General features: G+C 37.2%; 1 protein-coding gene across 2 annotated transcripts in view; it reads right to left on the minus strand.

Annotated features, from left to right (window-relative positions):
- Positions 1–22,827, minus strand: part of thsd7ba (thrombospondin, type I, domain containing 7Ba) — a 281,426-nt gene that overhangs the window by 141,607 nt on the left and 116,992 nt on the right. For both annotated transcript variants that reach the window (XM_056241724.1, XM_056241715.1), the window contains exons 5-8: positions 18,979–19,227; positions 18,387–18,556; positions 14,901–15,056; positions 6,752–6,949 (exon numbers count right to left, since the gene is read on the minus strand). In XM_056241724.1, coding sequence (XP_056097699.1) covers positions 6,752–6,949; positions 14,901–15,056; positions 18,387–18,556; positions 18,979–19,227 — 773 coding nt within the window. The remainder of the gene's footprint in view (positions 1–6,751; positions 6,950–14,900; positions 15,057–18,386; positions 18,557–18,978; positions 19,228–22,827) is intronic.

The raw sequence follows: 22,827 nt of genomic DNA on the forward strand, positions 1-22,827 counted from the left end.
GCTAGCTGTGCTCTACTGCCTATTGTTAGGGGAGGGGCCAGCCTCAAGGGCTCCAGTGCGTCATCAAGTAGGGGTGTGTCCAGGAGCTCAGGGGCTCCAATGCGTCATCGAGCCCCCGTTTTAGCCCCGCCCCAAAAATCCGGAACACAGCAATGGTGAAAAACTGTTTAACGGTCTTACTCCACAATTCAGTACTTCACAGTCTTTGTAATATGTTTTAGCAATACATTTGTAACATTTATAATGTGCTTAGAATTTTTTTTAGAATTGCCTTTACAGTGACTTTAAAGAAAGACAGTAGTGAACTAATGAGAAGTAGAATGGGAGCTACAGGCGCTGTCGCTGTCAAACAATGTTGTTTTCGTCAACGATGACGATAACGAAATGATTTCGTTGACGCACTTTTTTTTTTATGACGATATCGCGACGATGACTAGCTAAAAATAGCTCTAAGGTGACTAAAACATGACGAGACGTTTTCGAGTTTTCGTTGACAAGACGAGACAGAACGAAAATTACTATAAGTCTGACGTTCGCAATGCATGTCATTTCTGCCTATTTTGCGTGAAATCTGTCTGTTTTGAGCTAAAAAAGTATCAGCAATGCTGCCGCTTCCTATCATTGTTTTGGGTACCCATGCCGCGCGCGCACCAGATTCCACACAACAACACACCTGCGGCTGCGTCTAGTCACTCGCCACACATCTTCGAAGGACCATGGCGGGGAAGCCAATAAACGGGCTTGGTGGTCGGAAACGACGAGATGATTTATGGACATACTTTCAGTTTCAGTATAATCCAGCGGTTCTCAAAGTGTGGGGCGCGCCCCACTGGCGGGACAGGTCTCCTCCAAATGGGAGGAAATTTTCCGTTTTATGCCTTTTTATCTTTATTCGTTCATGCCGAGTCCGCATCGTCAAATTCATCTTTGCAGCGAAACCCGAAACCACCAGTTTATTAATAAACAATTAAATGTCTCCTTGCTATTTTTTTTACACATTCATAATCATTACTTTTGCCGGTTCTTTGTGACAAGCTTTATGCGTGCGGTCATGCGGCTATAACGCTCAATATCAATATCAATATAGCCTATTTTTGTAATTAAATTAATATAAAGGGGCGATTTGTCCACTATGGCTTAAATAAACAACTACTAGTCGACTAGAATAAAAACTTTAGTCGGAGGCAGCTCTTATTCCACATATTCTCGAACCAGCAGGCCATTCTGTGTTGAGCGCGCGACCCTGAGCTGAATGAGCGAGCGGAGGAATATTCAGAAATGCGGTCTCCGCTCACATGCTCTGATCGGAACAAAGGAATATTAAAGTAATTAATCATTAGTTTATTTCTTATACACTGCCCATACACTACCCATCATTTAATCCCATATCAACACAGTATGTTATGTCTATTTTATCTATTTAAAAAAAAATATATATATATAAATATATATATATATATATATATATATATATATATATATATATATATATGTATATATATATCACGTTTTTAAGTAGGCTAAAGGCAGAGAGCTGTGTGCATTCTTCTTCCCTTTGCCACATCATATCTCTGTGAGATGGGCTTTTCAGCTGTTTCAGTTTCACTGAAAACAAAGTACAGATCTCAGCTGAACATTGAGCATGACTTTTGAGAAATTGTGGAATTCAAAACAGGCTCATTGCAGCCACTAATGCAGGGATAAATAGACCTGTCTTGCCAAATGGATTTCTATTCTTTTCTTTTTTTTTAACAGATTGCAAAGTGGCACTTTTATATCTTTTCTATTTTTGAACTTCGATACCAATTTTGACACAGCCGCATTTTATTTTCTCTATTTTTTAAAGACTTTTTTTTTTTTCCTAAAATTGACAAACTTGATTAAACCCTTTTTGCGTTTTCGGCAACTAAAACTTGACTAAAACCTTTTTTTGTTTTCGTCGACTAAAACTTGACTAAAACTATTACGTTTTTAAGTGACTAAAATGTGACTAAAACTAAAAAGCATTTTCGTCCAAAAGACTAAGACTAAAACTAAAAGGGCTGCCAAAAACAACACTGCTGTCAAAACAGAAGTCCAGGGGGTATTCAGGAAGGCAAGGTTAACTCTTGGTTGATTATCCCAAACCTTGCTTACTCTAGGTATGCTGGTTCCAAAAACGCGTCCGGGAGTAAATTCAGCCAACCCAGAGTATGTTCACCATATGTGCAAAAGCACATTTTATCAAACTGAGTGTTGTAGTATGACCAGTAGACCATTGATGTGTAAACTGAATTTGGTGACACTACAGTGTGTAACATTGAAGTTAATGACTATTTTTGTAGTAACACTTTTCGGGTTTTGCACTTTGCAGACGGTCACTTCGGATTTGTGGATTTGGATTTATATTACAAAGCTCGTTTTGAGGAAAATTGGGTTGTACTGTAGCTCGTTGTCTATGCTTCAATGATTGGAAATAGGTGTCATTTAGCTCTTAAGTTATTTTTCTGGGAAGTTTGAATCTGCAAATATATTGCCAACTTTACTGAACTCTTTGGACCTAGCACTGACCCCATTTCTTTATATTTGAGTCCAAGTTCGAAATCTATGAACCGCTCCATTGTTAACGTACTGAGCTGTTTGAAACACTGCCAGCGGGACATTAAACAGGAAGTGTTTGTCCGAGCTCACAACAGGTTTTGCGAGAGAACGCAAGGAAAGCAAAAGTTTTGCGAGAGAACGATATTTTTTTTTTCTCCCATCACAAATTTCTTTCACAACCATGTCCCTTTAGGGGCTCCGTATCATCCAAAATGACCTGCAATATGGACCAGACTTAATGCAGATAGTCAAAAGTCCAGTTGTGTGAGTTTCTATACTCTAGAGATGAGATTTCAATCAGGCTGTGAACTATATGACAGGTGTCTCTTAAGAGTGCTGCCAGGCTATAAAAAGAGTTCAGTCCTGCCCTTGAATACCGAATAGAGGGATATAGATCACTACGCAATGAGCTTTAACTGGCCAGTAAAATGGAGCACTCTCAACATCACGGTAGAGAAAAAATTCCCTGTCTCATGGTCAGAGTGGAACAGGCTTTGATATTCATGCATCAATGTTTATTCTTGGGAAATAAAGCAGGAACAGAGGAATTGCCTTGTCCTCCAGAGCCCAATTAACTCCGGTAAAAGGAAGTCAAAAAAGCTGAATTGAAAACAACACGTGCCCAAAAGCTTCATTGCTCTGTCAGTCTCTTTCTTGGGTCTGGGAAGAAAGGTTAAACAATAGAGCACCTGAGCCACTTCACGGTTAATTTTACCAGACTTCTCATCAACATTATCAAAATCAAGAGAGCTATTTTGATGCTGTTAACGATGATTACTTGCTTCTTTGCTACACAAATTTGTTTTACCTACAAATACGGGGTAATTAAATTTTGCATAGCAACATTGCATTCAAATGAGAGAGCTGCTCTTCTGAAAATGAGGTCAAACTAAATTTGTATAATAACACAGAAGCCCTTTATAGTCATCAAGTGTGAAATAATGAATTAACAAATGAAAAAATAATAAGATGCTCTTCCTCATCCCCAAAACACCTGACTGTGTCAAATTACTTCAATTAGCTCATCAATTAAGTTGCGGGGAAAGAGTATTTGACACTGAAGTTAACTTAAAATCACGCATCTAATGAGTTTTCAACTGGAATCAAGAATTATGAGAAAAACCTCTGGTTCTAATTACGTCCCGTTTTAAACATCCCACACCTCTCAGACCTGTGTGTTAGGAACACTCCCCTCAGGAACATGACATAATAATAAAACATGCAAAAAAGCCCCAATTAATTTAGCAGGTTTTAAAGATGGGCTATTAAGGTCTTAGGCTTCATCAAGTTCACAATGCCCGATTTCTCATCTTTATGCCATTTCTCATAAATTACACAGTCAGGTTAAAATGGGTCACACTAGCTGATCTCCAAAGCATGCTGCTGAGAGAAACGCTTTCAGGCAGCTCTTAAGCCAAATATCAGCTAGTGTAATACATTGATGAAAGAGTGTGACATTGACATGACATGGGTCGATGTGTCCGGCTGCTCTTAAAAGCCTTTTCTTTATTTGAAATCATCCAGAATTCTGTCCAGACACTAGATACTTTTTAGCTTACAACTTTGCATTACTATCTTTTGTAAAAGAAGTGTGATCTTTTTTGCTGGGGATGATATTAGAATCCTTTTGATATGAATTTATTAGTAGTGCTGGCTAAAACAGCACTATTTCTGTTGCTTATGCTTTATTCAACACCCTAAACCAATGTATTACCTTGTGGTGTGCAACCTAGCATGCATCCTTTGCACTACGGACATGAACGATACCTCAAATCAAGGTGCTTGTTTATAAGAGGTGTGCCATTCTTTTTCTAAGCAATCAGACTTATGATTTTTGCCTGGTGGGCGATAAAAAGGCCATGAAAATCAAAAAAGATATACATTGAAAAATTTACTTCACACATATCTAGAGACCAATTTATCACAGAAAATTGGGGTGGGCTCTATCCACCTTATTTTGCAACACGGAATTAAGCTATTTTCGGTGAATGTGCGAGACTTCTGATTCATCAGCTGCTGTAGGGAAATAACTAGAAGTATATCAATGTGCAGTAAATTGTAAAACTATTTGCGCTACAAACCAGTGTTTTTATATTTACGACAATACCTTAAAACAATATGGTAAGAAATACCTGTTTACAATATTAAGCAGCATAATAAGCGGTTTTGTACAGCTAAAAATAACGAAGCGAATGGCACCAGAAGCCAGACAAATTCAATTTACAAATGCCCACACCTGCTCTTACATTAAAAATACCTTTGTAATACTTTTATTCAGCTGGAATGCATTAAATTGATACTAAATTGATCTTGCCAGGGTTAAGTTTAAAGGTGCGTTCACGCCATGTCGTAATTACTGCAATTACGTGATTTCAACTTGTAAAAAGCGTTCACGTCCTCGTAGAGCTCATGCAGTTTGTAAGATGGGAATTGTCTAAGAGCTCCTACTTGTACCACGTGACTGATGTGCCACCTGACCACTGCAGATTCATTTAGGCCTTGACAGTGGTGCCATAGAAATGCATAGTTAGATTTAGGAAAGATGAGTGCCTTCTGTGCATGCATCACTCAAAAAACAACTATTTTTTTTTGCCTCTTGTTCAGTTTAATTAAAATGAGTTAAAGTAAAAAGATTTTTGTTTAACATTGTCATAAATTAATTAAACTGTGTTCAATCAACCTAATATATTTAAAACTGAAGTTTACTTAATACATTTGTGTTAAAACTAAATTAATCATTTTTGTTGACATAACTAACTGGGCAGTGTATATGTAGTTCCCAGCATGCTTTGCAAGGGACTGTATCAGGAGAGTAAATTTATGGATTAAAGTGTTATTTCAGTTTTTCAGTAAAGGGAAAATGTTGTTAATGTTAGTGTTTAATTCTAAGTTATGTTCGACATTTAGAGGAGTTTCTGTAATGTTTTTGAAATTTTTGGTTACCATTATGCAGAAGAGTGGTGCCTATAGTCTCTGGGCATTCAGTGATCTATGCTAATGTCAGAAGTGACACCAGCCTTTTCTTATTTGTTCATTATATACATTGTGTATAATGATGAATTAATGTTTTGAATGATTTAAGTTTGACAAGCATAAAAAGTAATTTTATAAAAATGTATCAATTTCATTTAAACTGTATTTGATCAAATTGAGTTGGACCATTTCATTGCATGAATTTGTCTTTTATGAGTTGGGGCTACACAAATTTATTGGATGGAAATCCTGTCCTCAATTAAATTGAGTTTGTCCAATGAGTTTTTTTTTTTTTTTTGTGTATTATCTCTGTATTATTTAAGCCCTTGGTTTCCTTGGATTTATTATTAAATATTATTGTCATTATTAAATGACAGACATATATAATATCACAAAAGAAAATTCAGTTCTATAATAGATAGACATATTAAAGGGTTAGTTCACCCAAAAATGAAAATGCTGTCAGTAATTACTCACCCTCATGTTGTTCCAACCCCGTAAGACTTTCGTTCATCTTCGGAACGCAAATTAAGATATTTTTGAGAGCTATCTGAGAGCTGTCTCACTCCTCCATAGGCTTCTATGTAATTGAAACTTGCCGGCCCAGAAAGTTAGTAAAGACAATGTTTAAAATAGTCCAAGTGACTACACCACCCATAAGTTTATCAAGTGACGAGAATACTTTTTGTGCGCAAAAAAAACAAAACAAAAATAACGACTTTATTCAACTATTCATTTTCTTTTGTGTGGGCCTCTGAGTGATTCACGTAGTGTAACAGCGCAGCGCTTCTGGGTTGTACGTCAGAACGTAGGCTCACTATTGGCCGACGCTTGTCATGTGTGTGATGCTGGCCAATAGTTTTGGCCAGTAATTTGTGTTCCAAAGATGAACGAAAGTCTTACGGGGTTGGAACAACATGAAGGTAATTACTGACAGAATTTTCATTTTTGGGTGAACTATCCCTTTAAGCAGCACAACTGTAATATAATAATAATAACAATAATAATATTGTTGCCATCACTGGAATAAACTGAAATATATAAACATTGCTTAAAATAAAAGAGTTATTTTAAATTGTAGTAATATTTTACAATGTTATTGTTTTTAGTATATTTTTTTCTTGTTGAGCATAAAAGACTTCATTCAAAAACTTGAAATAATAATATGATACAATTCAAACAAATTTTGACTGCATACCTTGTGAGTTGACGCAAGCCACAGTTTGAGTCCTGGTTCCATTTCCACAGTTCCCTTTGCTGGGCACACAAGCGCTCTCAAACAGCACCTGCCACAAAAAGCACACCGGATCCTCACAGGGCATTGACTCCAGGAGATGGGCACAGTTTTCTGTTCCAGATCCTTCCTCCAGCACCTCTCTCCTCCTCTGCTTGTAGCCTGTGAACAGAGCGAGAGACAGGTGGATTAGGGGTATTCTGAAAACGAGTGCCAGTTTCTGGCCAGTGAGTTCTGAACTGAAATTCTAGCGGTGGCTAAATATGCCTGTAATAGAAACTCATTTCAAAAAGCTTCCTGTCACAGCTTTTGTTAGCAGAATAAATTCCTCCTCCTGCTCTGTAATTTGCCTGAATACACAATTTTCATTCACTCATTTGTAAAGCTATGAGCGATGACTGCAAACTGAGACGCCAGTCATGACTGCAATAACGCTGGAATATGAAGATTTAACACCTAAAAGTACTGGTTAAACATGAAGAAAAAAAAACTCTGTTCTCAAAAAAGGTCTGCTAGAAAGATCATCGTCGTCGTCTTTTAATTTAAGCCTTTCAGGGGAAAAGAAAAAACACTAGGCTAGTTTTAATTAATATTTAATAAATTGGCATACGTTCTCAAAGCCAGCTCTGGACGACATCAATATGCATTACAGTACAGTGCTTAAGCAAGAAAAAAGATGAATCAGGCATTACTCCAAGCATAATTTATCAAACAAGATGATGTGATGGCTAACACGTGGGTGGAATGCTAGGTGTCTGGATACCATCTCATCCTGTTTACGGTCTGTGAAGAGTAGATACTAACTCGTCATATCTTTGCTCCTTGACTATGTGCATGCCAGTATTGAGATTTGGTTCATCTCACACCCCTGCAGGGGGGCTTGACTCTGCAGTCCAGGGAAAATCGTAGTGTCAGCCAAGCCTTTGAAATAATCAAAACACCCTACAGCTCTCAACATTGCTTTAACACAAAATCGACTCTATAAGACATGAGTGCATTGTTTGATGAGAGCTCTGTAAATAGCACATATATAATTTAGACCTTGAGGAAAACCAGTTTGCTTCACTTAACACAAAATAATTAAGCAGACATCAACACTCTGTATCTAAGAACAGATGTATACCATATCATTCAGTAGGCTGAAAACTAGTCTATATTTAGGGGCGAAGCCCCGAAGGGGCTGAGGCACCTATTGTATCTGTTAGTTTTCTTCTTATTATTATTCCGTAAATGGAAGTCTATGGCAGCCCTATGAACCGTAAGTAGGAAAATGATGACATTTGGCACACTTATAGATAAGGTCATGAAAAGTAATTGAGCCAAATTTTGAGTCTCTAGAACCAACTCTATAGCGCCACCACCAGTTCAAAAATTCAACATTGAAATGGTTATAACTTTTGAACCCTTTGATCTAGAGACATGAAACTTAGTACACCTGATTCCACTCATCATACTGATCACAACCAATACCTTACATTAAGACCCCGCCCATTACAGTAGTGGCCATTTTGAAATGTACAGTATTCAGTTATTTCGCTACTCCTCCTTCAAATTTTGTCCAATTTTCTCCAAACATGTGCTCAAATGATCTTCGGACCGAGCCGCATAGAAGTACTGTTCCTGATTTTTTTTATATACTGGAAAAAAAAAAGTTATGATGTCGCAAACTTAACGAGGTCGACCCAAAATTGGCTAAGAGGCTGTATCTCGGCCAAAGTTTGATCAATCGAAACGAAAATTGGTACGCTTCATCGGAACCATGATCTGAGGGTCCATGCCAAAGTTGGGAACAGCGCCACCAACAGGTCATGAGATATGGAAAATTGCTATTTTGGCCAATAACTTTTGAACAGTTTGTCAGAAAATCAAATTGTGGTATCTATGGATTCCTTGCATCATGCCGAATCCGTGGATATAGATTTGGCCATGATGGGATGTACCACGTGTCCGCCATTTTGAATTTTGTCATAATTTGCAGTATCTTTTAAACTATTTGAAATTTCTTCACCAAATTTGGTATGGATCATCATTAGCATGGGCCGAAGGTACCTGAGAAGTTTGATCACAGCGCCACCTAGTGTTCCAGAGATATCATTGTTTTTTGAAAAAACGCTTATAACTTTTGCTAACATTGCTTGAAATTTGATTTCTTTATGTCAATATATTCCTTGGCTTATGCCGATTTCAACGATATCTCATATGTCATTTTCCAACAATGTGACTGTCCGCCATATTGGAGCGAATGTAAAACAGTTTTTTCGCTACTCCTCCTTCAAAATTTGTCCAAAATTTGCTCAAATGATCTTCGGACCGAGCCGCATAAAAGTACTGTTCCCGATTTTTTTGCTATACTGTAATAAAAAAGTTATGATGTCACAAATTTAACAAGGTCGACCCAAAATTGGCTAAGAGGCTGTAACTTGTGAACAGTTTGTCACAAAATCATAAAATTGGTGTCTATCGATTCCTTGCATCATGCCGAATCCGAGAATATCTATTTTGCCAGGATTGGATGTACCACGTCATAAGCTACATTCGCATTAAGCTAGCTTAGCATGCTAATCTGGTTAACATATCATGGAACTTTTTTGTGAACTCATTCTCACACTGAAACCTCTTCTCAGCAGGCTGGTGATCATGCATGAGTGATTAGCTCAACGTGTTACACCACGGATCCCGATGCCTAGCATCGTGGGTTCGCCACTCAGTGTGACACGTGCCCAGACCGCATGAGGTACTGTGGCATGAAAAGATGCAGAAGTTGCATATGTTCCAGGCATTGTGCCTAAAAATGATCTCATCTGAAGCTGTCACACGCAACATGCAGTCCTTTTACGTACAATTCATTGTTCTTCTTCTTTCAGAAGGGTAGTCAATGGCAGTCCTGTGAACTACAAGTAGAAAAATTGGCACACTTGTAGTGATGGTAATGAGTAGTAATCGGACCAATTTTGGATGATTTAATCAAAATTTTTATATACAATATGCTCTGCATTTACTTCAAAATTCTTCATTTTGACTTGATTTTCTCTTGAAACTATTGAATTTCAGCAGCTGTGTATATGCATGTTTGCCAAGTGGCGCAATGAGGTGAGTGACAGGCACCTGACCCATAGATAGTGGGTTCGAGTCCCGTCTGGGACAACTTTTAAATTTTCTATAAACTTGTCATTTCAATTCCTTTATTATGCGGGTAAGAGCTGTACTAATATTTCTTACTCTTGGATTATAAATTAGTGTGTTTTTTTACTTCATTCTGTGTTCGTTCTCATCAGACCTTCTGTTCATTTTGATTTCATCCTATCTGTACTTCTGAACCAATTTGTTCTTCATGTACGTTCAATTTCTGCTGTTTTTGTTCTTCAGGCTCTGCACTGCTGTTGGTGCTTAAATGCTTGCTGTACTTGCTGTGCTTACAGTAATTGCTGTACTTGCTGTACTTGCTGTGCTTGCTGTACTTGTTGTGCTTGCTGTACTTGTTGTGCTTGCTGTACTTGTTGTGCTTGCTGTACTTGCTGTGCTTGCTGTGCTTGCTGTACTTGCTGTACTTGCTGTGCTTGCTGTGCTTGCTGTACTTGCTGCGCTTGCTGTACTTGCTGTGCTTGCTGTACTTGCTGTGCTTGCTGTACTTGCTGTACTTGCTGTGCTTGCTGTGCTTGCTGTACTTGCTGTACTTGCTGTGCTTGCTGTACTTGCTGTGCTTGCTGTACTTGCTGTACTTGCTGTGCTTGCAGTTTGCTGTACTTGTTCTGCTTGCGGTGCCAAGCCTTTGAACTTTGCTGTACTTGTTCTAATTGCGGTGCCTTGAAGGGCTTGGCCCCGTGTTGCTGCTTGCAGCTATATTCTATATATGTATTCAAAACAAGGATATTTTGTGTAAGAAAACCAAACAACATGCCCTTTTCTCTCTGTAGACAGTCTGTTTTATCGCTTTTTCTACACCACTAACATTTGTTTCCACAGATAATAGGCCAATAGAAAACAGTCCTGCAGGGGAATATTTTGGTTCCAACTGTTGCTGTTTTCCAATCTGTAGCACAGTGTTTTTTGAGATATGGATTTCAAACATTGGTATAATATTCCCATATGTGTCTGCTACAAAATAACGTTTAAATTGTCACACATTAGTTTAGGGTCCAGTCCTCACCAATAACTAATTATCAACTACAACTTTTGCTTCAATAAACTCCCAATTACTGCTTATTATAAATAGTTAGTAGGTAGTTGTTAAAGGGATAGTTCACTTTGAAATACATTTTTGATATGTTTTAGCTTACCTCAAGGGCATCCAAGATGTAGGTGTCTTTGTTTCTGCAGTAGTTTCAATTTTGATATTTTTAGGTCAAACCGTTCTTGTCTGTCAGTCATATAATGCAGGACTATGGTCACCACCTCAAAGAGCATGCACAGAGAAGTCCAAATTAAACATGATTTAATGACTCGTAATTGTAAGTACACATTGATGGCCTAAGACACGAAACGAGCGGTTTGTGTGAGAAAACGAACAGTATTTATATCGTTTTTACCTCTTGTAACGCACAGACCGAAGCGCCCCCGCCCTCAGATCACTTGGACGTGGCTGTGGTTACAAGAGGTAAAAACGATATAAATACTGTTCGTTTTCTCTTGTGTTTCACACACAAACAGCCCTGTTTCTGGACCAAAAGGAACGCCTGGACGGCCGATGGTCTCCTCTAAACTGTGAAAAACAATTTGGTGGAGACACATCCCTGCAATTATTAATAATTGAGAGGTTCACAGGAGCTATCGGCCTTATTCATAGGAAAGACTGGAGGGCTGCAGGCAGCGTTTCACTTCCAATACTTCAGAACCTTATCAGTCCCACTTGCTCCCAACTCACATTAAAGCTGCAGTCCGGCATTTTTCCTCTTTGTCGCCATCTCTGTTTGAAATCTGTAATTGCAGTTATTCGCGGAATTATTAACTTTGCGTGAGTTGCACATCGGCATGAGCGCGGATGAACACAATGTTTTGAGACTGCGAGTCTGTCAGTCACCACGCCGATGTGGAAACTGGCATTCAGAATCACACATTCTACTTTTGGAAGTAGGCCTACAGTATGACCATGACAACATACGAATTTTCATCGGAAAATGTCATCTGAACAAGTAAGTAACATCCACATCAACTAAGGGGGGAAAGCCTTGCAGTAAATCGTGCTGATTAAATATAACGATCGCGTCAAACCTTTCAAATTATACTTTGTTCTCAAATTATCAACATCAGCATTGTGACTACATTTAATGTGTATTATGATTACCCTGTAGTTCAGTTTCTATTTCTGTGCAGTCTAATTTCTAATTGTCATACCAATAAATTAATGTTTCTTTACTGGTTTTCTTTGAGAAAAAAAAAAAAAAAAAAAAAACACGTATCTGTAATCCGATGCATATTTAAAACTATATATAATTTCGGAGGAGGCCGGTTTGGTTTGCTTGGAGTAGAGGTGAATTGCTCCCTCTCATAGCTAGCACAAAATATTTACCATAATAGCTAAACGAATAAAGACAGGAAACTCCGTAACTGTGTGAATTAAGCGAACAAGTGTGCTACTGTTACACGATTGAACTATTGAAATGTCTTACCTGTCCTAAAAGAAAAAAAGCCGTCTCTGCGTCCGTTTTGAACCGATGTTTATCCTTTTTTTCGCGTGGGCCAGTTGCAGTCTCTTTTTTCTCTACCCACTCCGAAGTCCGAATTATTTGGGGTTTTACAAGTGGTGAATGTCCAGTTGTCACTGGTGATTGTCGTTTGAACCTTTCTGGATCCGCCATAAGTTTAATTATTTAATGCTGTGAGAAAAGGCTAAAAATGTCCACCTCCAACATCCTCACGCAATATAGCCGACTAGCCGGGACGCCTTCTTTATGTGTACAGATGTGACGTAATGACGCAAAGACATGCTCGAATTTCCCGCGGAAATCCACCAGTACCACTGGAATTAAAATCATTATTACAAGCTAACCGTTTTGAATCGGGCAAAAGCAAGCAGATATTTTTTAACACTGGCTGGTTATGTTTTTTTTTAATTATTATTATTTTGGATAATTTTTAACCCAAAAAAGTTACGGACAGCAGCTTTAATGCTGGATAGAATTTGCTATTTACAATCATTACCAAACCTGTGTTCAATTCATTCCTCAACACAGCAAGATCACACAAAGAGGATAAAAATATGACTGTGGGCAAAATTGCAGATTTGTAATGCACTAGAAAACATTCATAAAAAAAAAAAAAAAAAAAAAACACAAGGCTCCTCTGATGAAATCTATGTTTGTATATGTAGGGCAGAAGTTCATTTTTCTATTTCTGAAAGCTCTAGGCTCTGCATTTCTGCATTGTTCATCCAATATCAAAGATCAAACGTCACTCTCTGAAACAGCAGTAAGGTGATGAAGTGCTTGACAACAGTAAATATACTCTTTTATAACGAGGTCTAGTCTAAACAATGTATAAAGAGACACCCTATCAGACAACCCCATTGGGAAGACACATCACACAACATCTAGACAGCAATCCGTTTAAATGGAAAGCAAATCTATCTCAGATGGGTCTCTTGAGAGGAAAATAATTGTGACCTCAGATATGTCTTCCTCAAAAGTTCTCTTGATAACTATTTTCAAACCTATGTTTAACACTAGAAGTCCCAGAATTCCATAACTACTAGAACTGCCACAAGCGGTCATTTAGACCGTTAGATTGCAATCTCTATATCTTTAATGATAAATACCCAATTAAGAGATTAATGCATTTATTGTATTATGATATCTTTTAAAAACAAAACAACACCAAACTGTACATTTAAAAAAGTTTAATTATACATTTATAAATAATAATATCAGTAGCCCGTAATTATCGCATATTCACAACAGATAGGCCTAGCTATATTTCCATTTCCATTCAACATAACTCAGAACAAGATATTAACAACTAAAAGTATCTTATTTAGATATTCTTTTGACAATGAGAGAGACAATGTCACGGTTTATGAATTCGCTGTCTCCTTTCTCGTCTTGTTGTGTGTGTGTGTGTGTGTGTGTGTGTGTGCGTGGTCGCTGATCATTGCAGCTGATCAGCACGCCCGCTCTGATCAACGCGTCAGCTGCAACTGATCAGCATTCGACCCTTTTTAGTGTTACTGTTGTCGTCTAGTCTTTGTCAGATCGTTGTGGATTTTTCCTGCGTGTTTGTTCCCTGCCTGTATCCGTTTTCCGTGTGTTATCCCGTGTTCAGCACTCCATGGTTCTACACGCAGCGTCCCTGTGCTGCCAAGGGCTTCATATCGGACATTTACACACCTTAACTCTCCCAGCATCTGACCAGCTCTCAATAAACATATCTGTCATTTTGCAATTGAATCTTCTGATTATTTCCTAATAGACAAAGGTCAACCGCGAGAAATGTAACAAAAGAATACCGCGAAATTCAGTGCGGTCAATATGACCGTCTATGGCCGAAATATGTTCATTTATTTTTTTGCCTTATGTGTAATTTATATTAAAAATATTTTAAATGAAAATACAGACACTTTTAGGAAAAGTCAGGTACCAGCAGGATTTTATTTATTTTTTCAACAAAGTTATTGCAGATATAAAATTCAAAACGGTCAAAATGACCGCCGTGGCCGTTCTAGTGTTGATGAAACAATGTTTCATTAAAATCTCAACATTCTTTTTCATTACAATTTCTTAAATTTGGAAATCTTTCAATATACATGCATATGAATGATTGATTTTGAACCTTCATTTTGTCTAAGTAAAGCAGGTGAATGATAAGAGTGCAGCACTGTGTCAACGTTGGGATTATTCTTACGATTGCCCAGAATGAGTCATTTCTGCTTGAAAGCCCCACATATGACTGATTCATGTGACATCAGTCTGCCCTCTGCTAAATTCTCTCATTATAGGGCAGTACTCTGCCAGCTCGCTTCAGTGACAGATGTTATCACCTCTCACCAGAAGTGGTGTCAGTTTTAGATACTGTTACCTCTGGGTTTAGCTCAGTGGAGAGGTGGTACAATCGTCAATTTTATTCAATTAATAAGAGGTTTTTTTTTAATTATTGATGACATTTCACTCCCATGTTGTCCTACCTTTTCGTCCATGTGTCTCCATGCAGTTGTCGTGGAGACAGGCCCCCCAGGAGGACCAGGATGAGAGCAGGCACAGCTGTGGGCACGGTATGGAGCAGGGCTGCACCGCAGACGGCAAATCTCCTGCACACAGAAGCCCACTTACAGGCCTAGACACTACAAAATGACAGAAAGACAAAGACGTACAGTATAGTGAGAAAGAATCCATATGTCAGGCAGGAATTTTTCTTGACAAAATATGATTCAGTATAAAGTATAATTTCTGATCTCTCATGCTGAGCCACAATTCCCAACCCAAAACAAAGAATACAATCCATTTCAAAGCCTTCGTAAACCCATGTTAGTATTTAGTTTAGAGTCAAAATGTAAGGAAGTAGCAAAATAACAAGTTCTTCCATGTTGTGACGTATATCCGAGTGAAACGGATTATGGAAAAAAAACAGAATGTACTTGGTTTTGTCCATCAGTTGTTGATTGAATGAAGGCAGATCTGAATGCAAGCTTGCAGTTGATTGTAAGAAAGGAGTGAGACTTAAAGGGATAGTTCACCCAAAAACGAAAATTCTGTCATCATTTACTCACCCTCATGTTGTTCCAAACCTGTATGAGGTTATTTCATCTGTTGAACACAAAAGAAGATATTTTAAAGAATATGGGTAACCAAACAGTTGATGGTCCCCATTGACTTCCATAGTATTTTTTCCCCATACTATAGAAGTCAATGGGGCCAAGAAACTGTTTGGTTACCCATATTCTTCATTTTTGGGTGAACTATCCCTTTAAGCATGGATCCGCCATTCCTCACCAGAGAGAGGCCTGTCGTTTCCCCGGAAGAACATTGATATTTTGATAAAACATTACAAGGTCAAAAAAATAAAAAGTAAAAATGAAACGCATACATTGATGATTTGTTATAAAATCATTAATATAATGAAAACATATTCAAGGTGAAAACTTTTATGGTCGGACATGATTGCATCCATCAATAATTGATTAGAATCGTGAAATGAGAGTGTTATGTACTAGAATGGAGCAGGCTGAATGTGAATTTGTTGAAACAATGCTTAAATAACTATTTAGCTATGGATTAATATTATCCAATAGCCTGCATGGTCTAAAATCATCAGCAGAAAAGGAAAGCTGTTTCAGAGGACGAGAAAATGAATACAATTTGTTTTTGTTCTAGATTAACGTGCACTGAACAAATTGTTCCAATAAGACCAGGACATAGAGTAAGAAAGTAAAAAGATTTTGCATTGACTTTGTATTGCATTGATTCTCAATGTGACTTTTGTCAAACAAGTGTTCAAAAGTTTGGGCAAACCTCTTGAAAGTCTCACACTTTGACTGTGTTCTGTTAACATTAGTGTGAGTTTTCTGGGTCAGGTGGAAAGCAAACATCACTGTTGATTTTCATTGATCTATATCCCCAAACAACATTGATTGAAAGGAGTCATCTTCATCTGTATGCCTTTCTCAGCTCAGCATGTCTCAAATCCATCCAAACACTGCTTTCACCTGGCTAGTGCAGCTCCTCAAAATTAAATTCAGAACAAGGTGACTCCCTTTAACTACCTCTAATCTTAGAAACAGTTTTTTTATTTTTTTTATTTTTTTTAAGGCATGGATGCTCACGGCTAATGAAAAATGGCTAACCAAAAGACCTTCCCATTTGGATTTCTTAAAACAAAATGAATGAGGCTTTGCAATATGAAGCACTAACCAGTAGGAATTCAGTTCACCTACACTTATACTCCAAGTTATGGGCTGCATCTGAAATCGCACTCTCTTGAGCAGTGGTGGAAAGTAACGAAGTACAAATACTTTGTTACTTTACTTAAGTACATTTTTCACGTATCTGTACTTTACTTAAGTAGAATCAATAGTGCATACTTTTTACTTCGTTACATTTTGCAGCAATTATTATACTTTCTACTCCACTACATTTCTACAACGTTCTGTTACATTTTCGTTACATTTTCTGATCAGTTTCCCCTGCCAAAACGTCTTCCTGACAGTCCGTTCATCGCACGTTTGTCTCACCAGTGAAGTTTGGTTGCCATAGATATATCAACCCGGTCACACTAAATGCGTCTCTATAGCACGCAGTGTGTTTATCGTGCAATTTATACGCGAAAATTAGTTTTTATGTGCATAGGATACGCATGGATAGGTTTAGTAGTGGTGTGGGGTGCGTGTGTATTATACGTTTGGTTAGGATTAGTATGGCAAGCCAAGAGGTTCAGAATTACGCCATAAATTAATCGCGTTCACACACACACACACAAGCTTGATGTGTATATTGCCTAATTGCAAGCTTGTTCAGAAATGGTGACAAAAACTTAAAAAATAACGGCTTTTCCATCCATATTGAGTTCATTATATGAGTATTAGGTTGAATGAGTTAGAATTAACTGTTTTATTAATCATTAGAATATAGACATTAAGAGAATAAATTGTTATGCAAGTACTTTTACTTTTAATACTTAAAGTACATTTAAAATCAGGTACTTTTTACTTAAGTAGGGTTGTCATTGTGGTACTTCTACTTTTACTAAAGTAAATATGTCTCTGGTTATTTGTACTTTTACTTAAGTACTGATATTCAGTACTTCCTCCACCACTGCTCTTGAGTGGGTACTTATTTTGAATAACTAATTACTTCATGTTGCTAAAAAAGTATGTTCTATATAGTATCGTGTGTAGTATGAAAGTAATCCCGACATACTACGTTTGTTAATGTTGTCATTATGACATCCAGTTACGACACTTCACTGTCAATTCATAAATCCTCTACCGGGGATCTCACACTTCTTTTGTCACATATTGTTTCTCACCAACTATATAGTAGGGAAGTATGCGATTTCGGATGCAGCCATAGACTCATTTTGGATATTGATGATTAGTACTTAAGGTGACTTGATTATAGTACACTAGCGTTCAAAAGTTTTTGAATTGTTAATGTTTGTGAAAGAGTTATCTCAAGCTCATCAAAGCTGCATTTATTTGATAAAAAATACATTAAATAATATTACAATTTAAAATAACGGTTTACAGTTTTAATATTTTTAATCTGAAATGTATTCATGTGATGGCAAAGCTAAATATTTAACATCATTACTCCAGACTTCAGTGTCACATGATCCTTCAGAAATCACTATAATATGCTGATTTGATACTCAAGAAATATTATTTCATTATTATTATAAAGTTGTGCTGCTTAATATTTTTTTTGTGGAAAAAGTTATATCTATTATAGATTTATTTGCAGGATTTTTTTGATAAAAAGAAATATTTATACTGTACAATTATACTGTATGCATCCATGCTGTATAAAAGTATTAATTTCTGACCCCACACTTTTGAACAGTAGTGTATATAACCTATGATAGAATCGACACGTGCAGCTGAAAAGTTGCACAGAACTATACATTTTTGTATAGCCATACTGCTGAACTCACTGTCAGATTTGAACCTGAACCTTACCCTCTTTTCTGTGATGAGGGGTGGAGTTGTCTGGGACCTGGACGCAGTACAGCTGCCTGGTCTGAATCCCTCCACCACAGAGAACACTAACATTGTTAAGCCTTCTGTCCTGCTGGCTGAGGAGAGGGGCCACTTGACAGTCCCCCCAATCTGTGCTCTTCCACACATACCTGGAGAACAAAAGCGCTGTGGTGAAACACACTTCTTTTGTTTTGGACCTATAGTCTCATTATATTGTGCTGGGATCCTCTCAAAAGTTGCATTGGATAAACGAGCTGCCTGCCGCTGAAAGATACTAATAGGCTTAGCGTCCTGTTTTCCGGTAGGAAACAATCTACTAATGGAAATGCATTGACTAGGCAAAGTGTTATGATGCATAAAGCAGCAGTTTTTAATGAAATAACAGTCTGCTGCTATTGATCAAAAACCTAATCTCATTAATTAGCTTCTAATCTTTGCAATGCTCGGATGCAACAGGGGTTCAGTAAATAAATACTTGAACACAACACTTGAAAAATCATTTAGTACATTTATTTTTTACACTTTCACATACAGTAGAAATGAATTATTATTGGGAGGCTAAAATACAAACCTAGGGCAGTTTGGAAGTAAATCTCCGATGATGTTGCAGGCTTCCTTTTCTTCGAGAGCAGCGCATTCTTTGCCTAGTCCAATAGGAGTTTGCGTTATGCTTCGAGTCCTGACCCGAAAACCAGGCGACATGTCTGATGCCCTGCATGTCTTTGAACATGGGCTCCAAACGGACCAATCAGAGGTCTCGCAGTCTCTGGGCATAATGCACGACTGGAATGTTCCAGGCCCGTTGTCAAGGGTACAAAGACTATGAGCAAGAAAACAAATAAATTAAGAATGAGAAGCACAGGGAAAATATATTCAAACATTTCAATGCTGCCAAAAAGAACAGAAGATAGTCTCTGTTATTTAGAGTTAAAAGAACATAGTGAGAATATGGTTAATAAAATGAGATCAACAGCCATCAATTGTTCCTCTATTCTTGCTAATTGATAGGGCATAATGAAAAACCTTTATGCATTTTGTAGTTATGAATTTGTGATTCAGTTTAAACAAACTCACAAAACAACAGATTATGAACCTATAGCAACAATTTTCGACTAACTTTTCAGTGCATAATTTGCATAATTAATAATACAATATGTGGCAAGTGAAAACTAAATAAATTATTGCTCAGAAATGTTTCATTTTTCATTATTCTTAGTATACTTGAGTGATTGTAAAGTAAACAAGTGCATTTTTTTTTTTTGCATAGAAAGACACCAGTGTAATGAATGTAAAGTGAAGGATATTTAAATGAGTTATTCACCTTTGTGTCCTACAAAGCGAAATATGAATAAATTCACAACAGATTGGATATTTAATTAGTGTATAAGTCACCCGATTCAATTACTTGTGTATATCATAATCCATTTGTGTAGCATTTATTTTCACTTCATTTTAAATGATAATTGGACTATAATTGGAAAAACTGCAGAAATTGAACTCAGGTGGGAAATATTCAAATCACTACATTTCATTAAGCGTGCACGTCGGATTTAGAAATGATTATGTTAATTAGAGTGAAAGCTCTCTCTCTCTCACTGTAAAATAACACAGAGGCCTCTCTCTTGTTATTCTACACCTGTAGTATACCTGTCAGACCCCATTCTGCTCTACAAACCCCCACACACTCTCTCCACTTTGAACTGAATGAAGATGCTCCAAAAACTGTGTTAAACAAATGTGGGAAAACTCAGAAAGAACGGATGAAAAATGCAGCAAGAACACCTACCTTTCCATAGACAAAAGACATTTCAATCGCTGAACCAACTAAGATTCACATGAAAAATGCATACTGACAGAATATAGTCAGGTCTTGCTGTCAGATGCAGATTTGATCTCAGTGGAAATAACCACAGATGACACACGCAACACCCAAGAAATGCAAAGTTTCATAAGCTTTTGTCTTCATAACCCAATGGCAGGTGACAACGCCAAAAGCGTGAAGAATGAAGATATTTGTATGTGTAGCAGCCTCTTTTCACCTGACATGAGGATTAACCAGGGATGATCCCCATTTTACAGTCCGTTTAAAAAGTCACATCAAGAAGTGTTGCTTTATGCTCTTACAGTTATACAGCTGTTTGCACTTCATATAAGGCAATAAATCACATATTATAGATATAAAACACACACACAAATATTCCTTAAAGGGGTTATGAATTGAGAAATCAAATTCTCCTTGGCATAAGAGGCCATTGTACTATAAAAATATCCTGAAAGTTTCATAACCTAAACTTCCTCGTTAATATAAAAATAGCTTTTATTGAAGCCAAGCTCAGAAAACGACTAATTTCAGATTTTGTCACATTAGTACGTCATAGTGCGACGAAAGACGCCTACTTCTACATCATTGCCTCTTTAGCCCCGCACACCAATTTGCACGTTATGTAGTGGTAAATACTGTACAGGATTACTCAAGCAACAAAACGATATAGATGCCTCTGAGGGTTACAAGATGTTTTGAAGTGCCAAGTTGTGGAAAAACACAATCTTTGCACTACCTTCCTTGCGATCCTACCATTCAGAAAGTGCACGTGGATGAACTTTATTTTTAACAAAGTTCCAATTAGAACGCTTCAGTAAGACACTGTTCATTTGTTCGCTTCATTTTACTGCGGATTCGTTTTTAAACAAGAAACAGTTCAACGCAGGCTTTTCAGATAGACTGAAAATAAAAGATGATGCATGAACTACATTGGATCCGACGCAAACGTCGCAAAACACAATTATGACAGTGTTTTTTCATGTGTCACTAATTGCTTTGTCTGTTACAGATCGAAGAAACTGCAGTGAGCGTCATCCTCTGTTTTGTCATCAGTAAGACATTACGACACGTTTCATTAAATTTAAAACACGACTTTATCGAAAGGATGAACTATGAATAGCCTAACCTATGAGTGTAACAAACGATGGTATATTTATTCATAATTCTATTTACTCGAAACACAGTAAGTCAGCCTTTGTCAATTATAACTGTGGTAACTCCAAGTACTTACTTATTTTAATATGCAAAACTATTACCAAATCATAGCAGTGGGCATTTAATTCCAAGTCTTGAATTCGGCACGTATATCAAAACGTCGTGTTTGAGAGAGAGGGTCAAAACAGGATAGAAAATAGCTTATTACTTCTAAATTAGGATGTTTTGATGTAAAAATCTTGATAAGATTATAAGTGGACATCAGAGAACATTATAAAATTAAGCCAAAAATATAAAATTAAGAAAAAAAAATTATTCGACGACAAATGGAGCTTTCACAGTGAACGCAAAACGATTGTTTGCCTTCAGATAATTCATGCCTGCACGATAGGTGTCGCTGACCGACAATGCATTTTTCCTCATGTATGTATCTCGTAGGTTTTCCCATTTGGCTTTAACCTCATCCGCTGCACAACATACAACAGTAAATTAAGATAAATAAAGTTTGGTATTACACAGAAACCACCACTGAGTGTGAGTAATAACTTCCGACTGCGATCAAAAGTGGATTTTGATCAAATGGGCAGATGTGCATTATTTGTAGTGTATTTATTAGAAATAAAATTAAACTAAATAAATCATATGATTCAAATAAATATATATAATAAAAAGGAACAAATGTAATAATGTAATGTAATAGCAACTAAATATTTTTCTAATAATGTTTTACATATGTTTATAACAATTTTCCACAGTATAAATTTGGTCTTAAGCCATGAATACATACAGATGCCTTTTTTAAATTTTAGAATTTAAAATTTATGGGTCCCTCAATATAAGGATGATTATATCTGGGCTCTATGGTGTCTAAAATATTCAAACCCCTGTATTATTAGACATAAACTACCTCAGATAGCAATCTGCAGAATACAGCACCATAACACAGGTAAAATAGAGCAAAGACATGAAAGTCTACATTTGAGACTTAAAACCTTTATCATGAGTGCCTGCCTGTGAATCAATATTTTGCAAAGGAGGCATCTTTAAAGTCATGTTCAAAGCCTGCCTTAGTTCCAGCATTCATTATCCTCAGTTTGCAGGAAATCCATACTCTTTGTGAGAGAAGGATGAGCTACATCTCAACAACTTCTAATTCTACCGAAAACGAGACTGAAACGAGAATAAAGCACAAACTACAGCGTAACAGTGATTGACCGTCATTCCAAACTCATACTATGGATGCAGAGATTGCAGCAAGAGAGTGAATTCAATCCTTTCCATCACGCCAGAGTCAGTTCTGCTCAGAGATCCAGCTCTCCCATACTGCCGTCGCTGCTGTCAGAGCCATGTCTCTCTGCTCACCTTGTATAGTAGGGCAGCGGGAGGGAGATTAATGGAGGACTAACCGATTTAGCTAGGCCCATTCACAGAGCCACTTCAAAA

Source organism: Rhinichthys klamathensis, unplaced genomic scaffold, assembly GCF_029890125.1.
Source record: "Rhinichthys klamathensis goyatoka isolate OS25496 unplaced genomic scaffold, OSU_Roscu_1.1 h1tg000021l_1, whole genome shotgun sequence".
Lineage (NCBI taxonomy): Eukaryota > Metazoa > Chordata > Actinopteri > Cypriniformes > Leuciscidae > Rhinichthys > Rhinichthys klamathensis.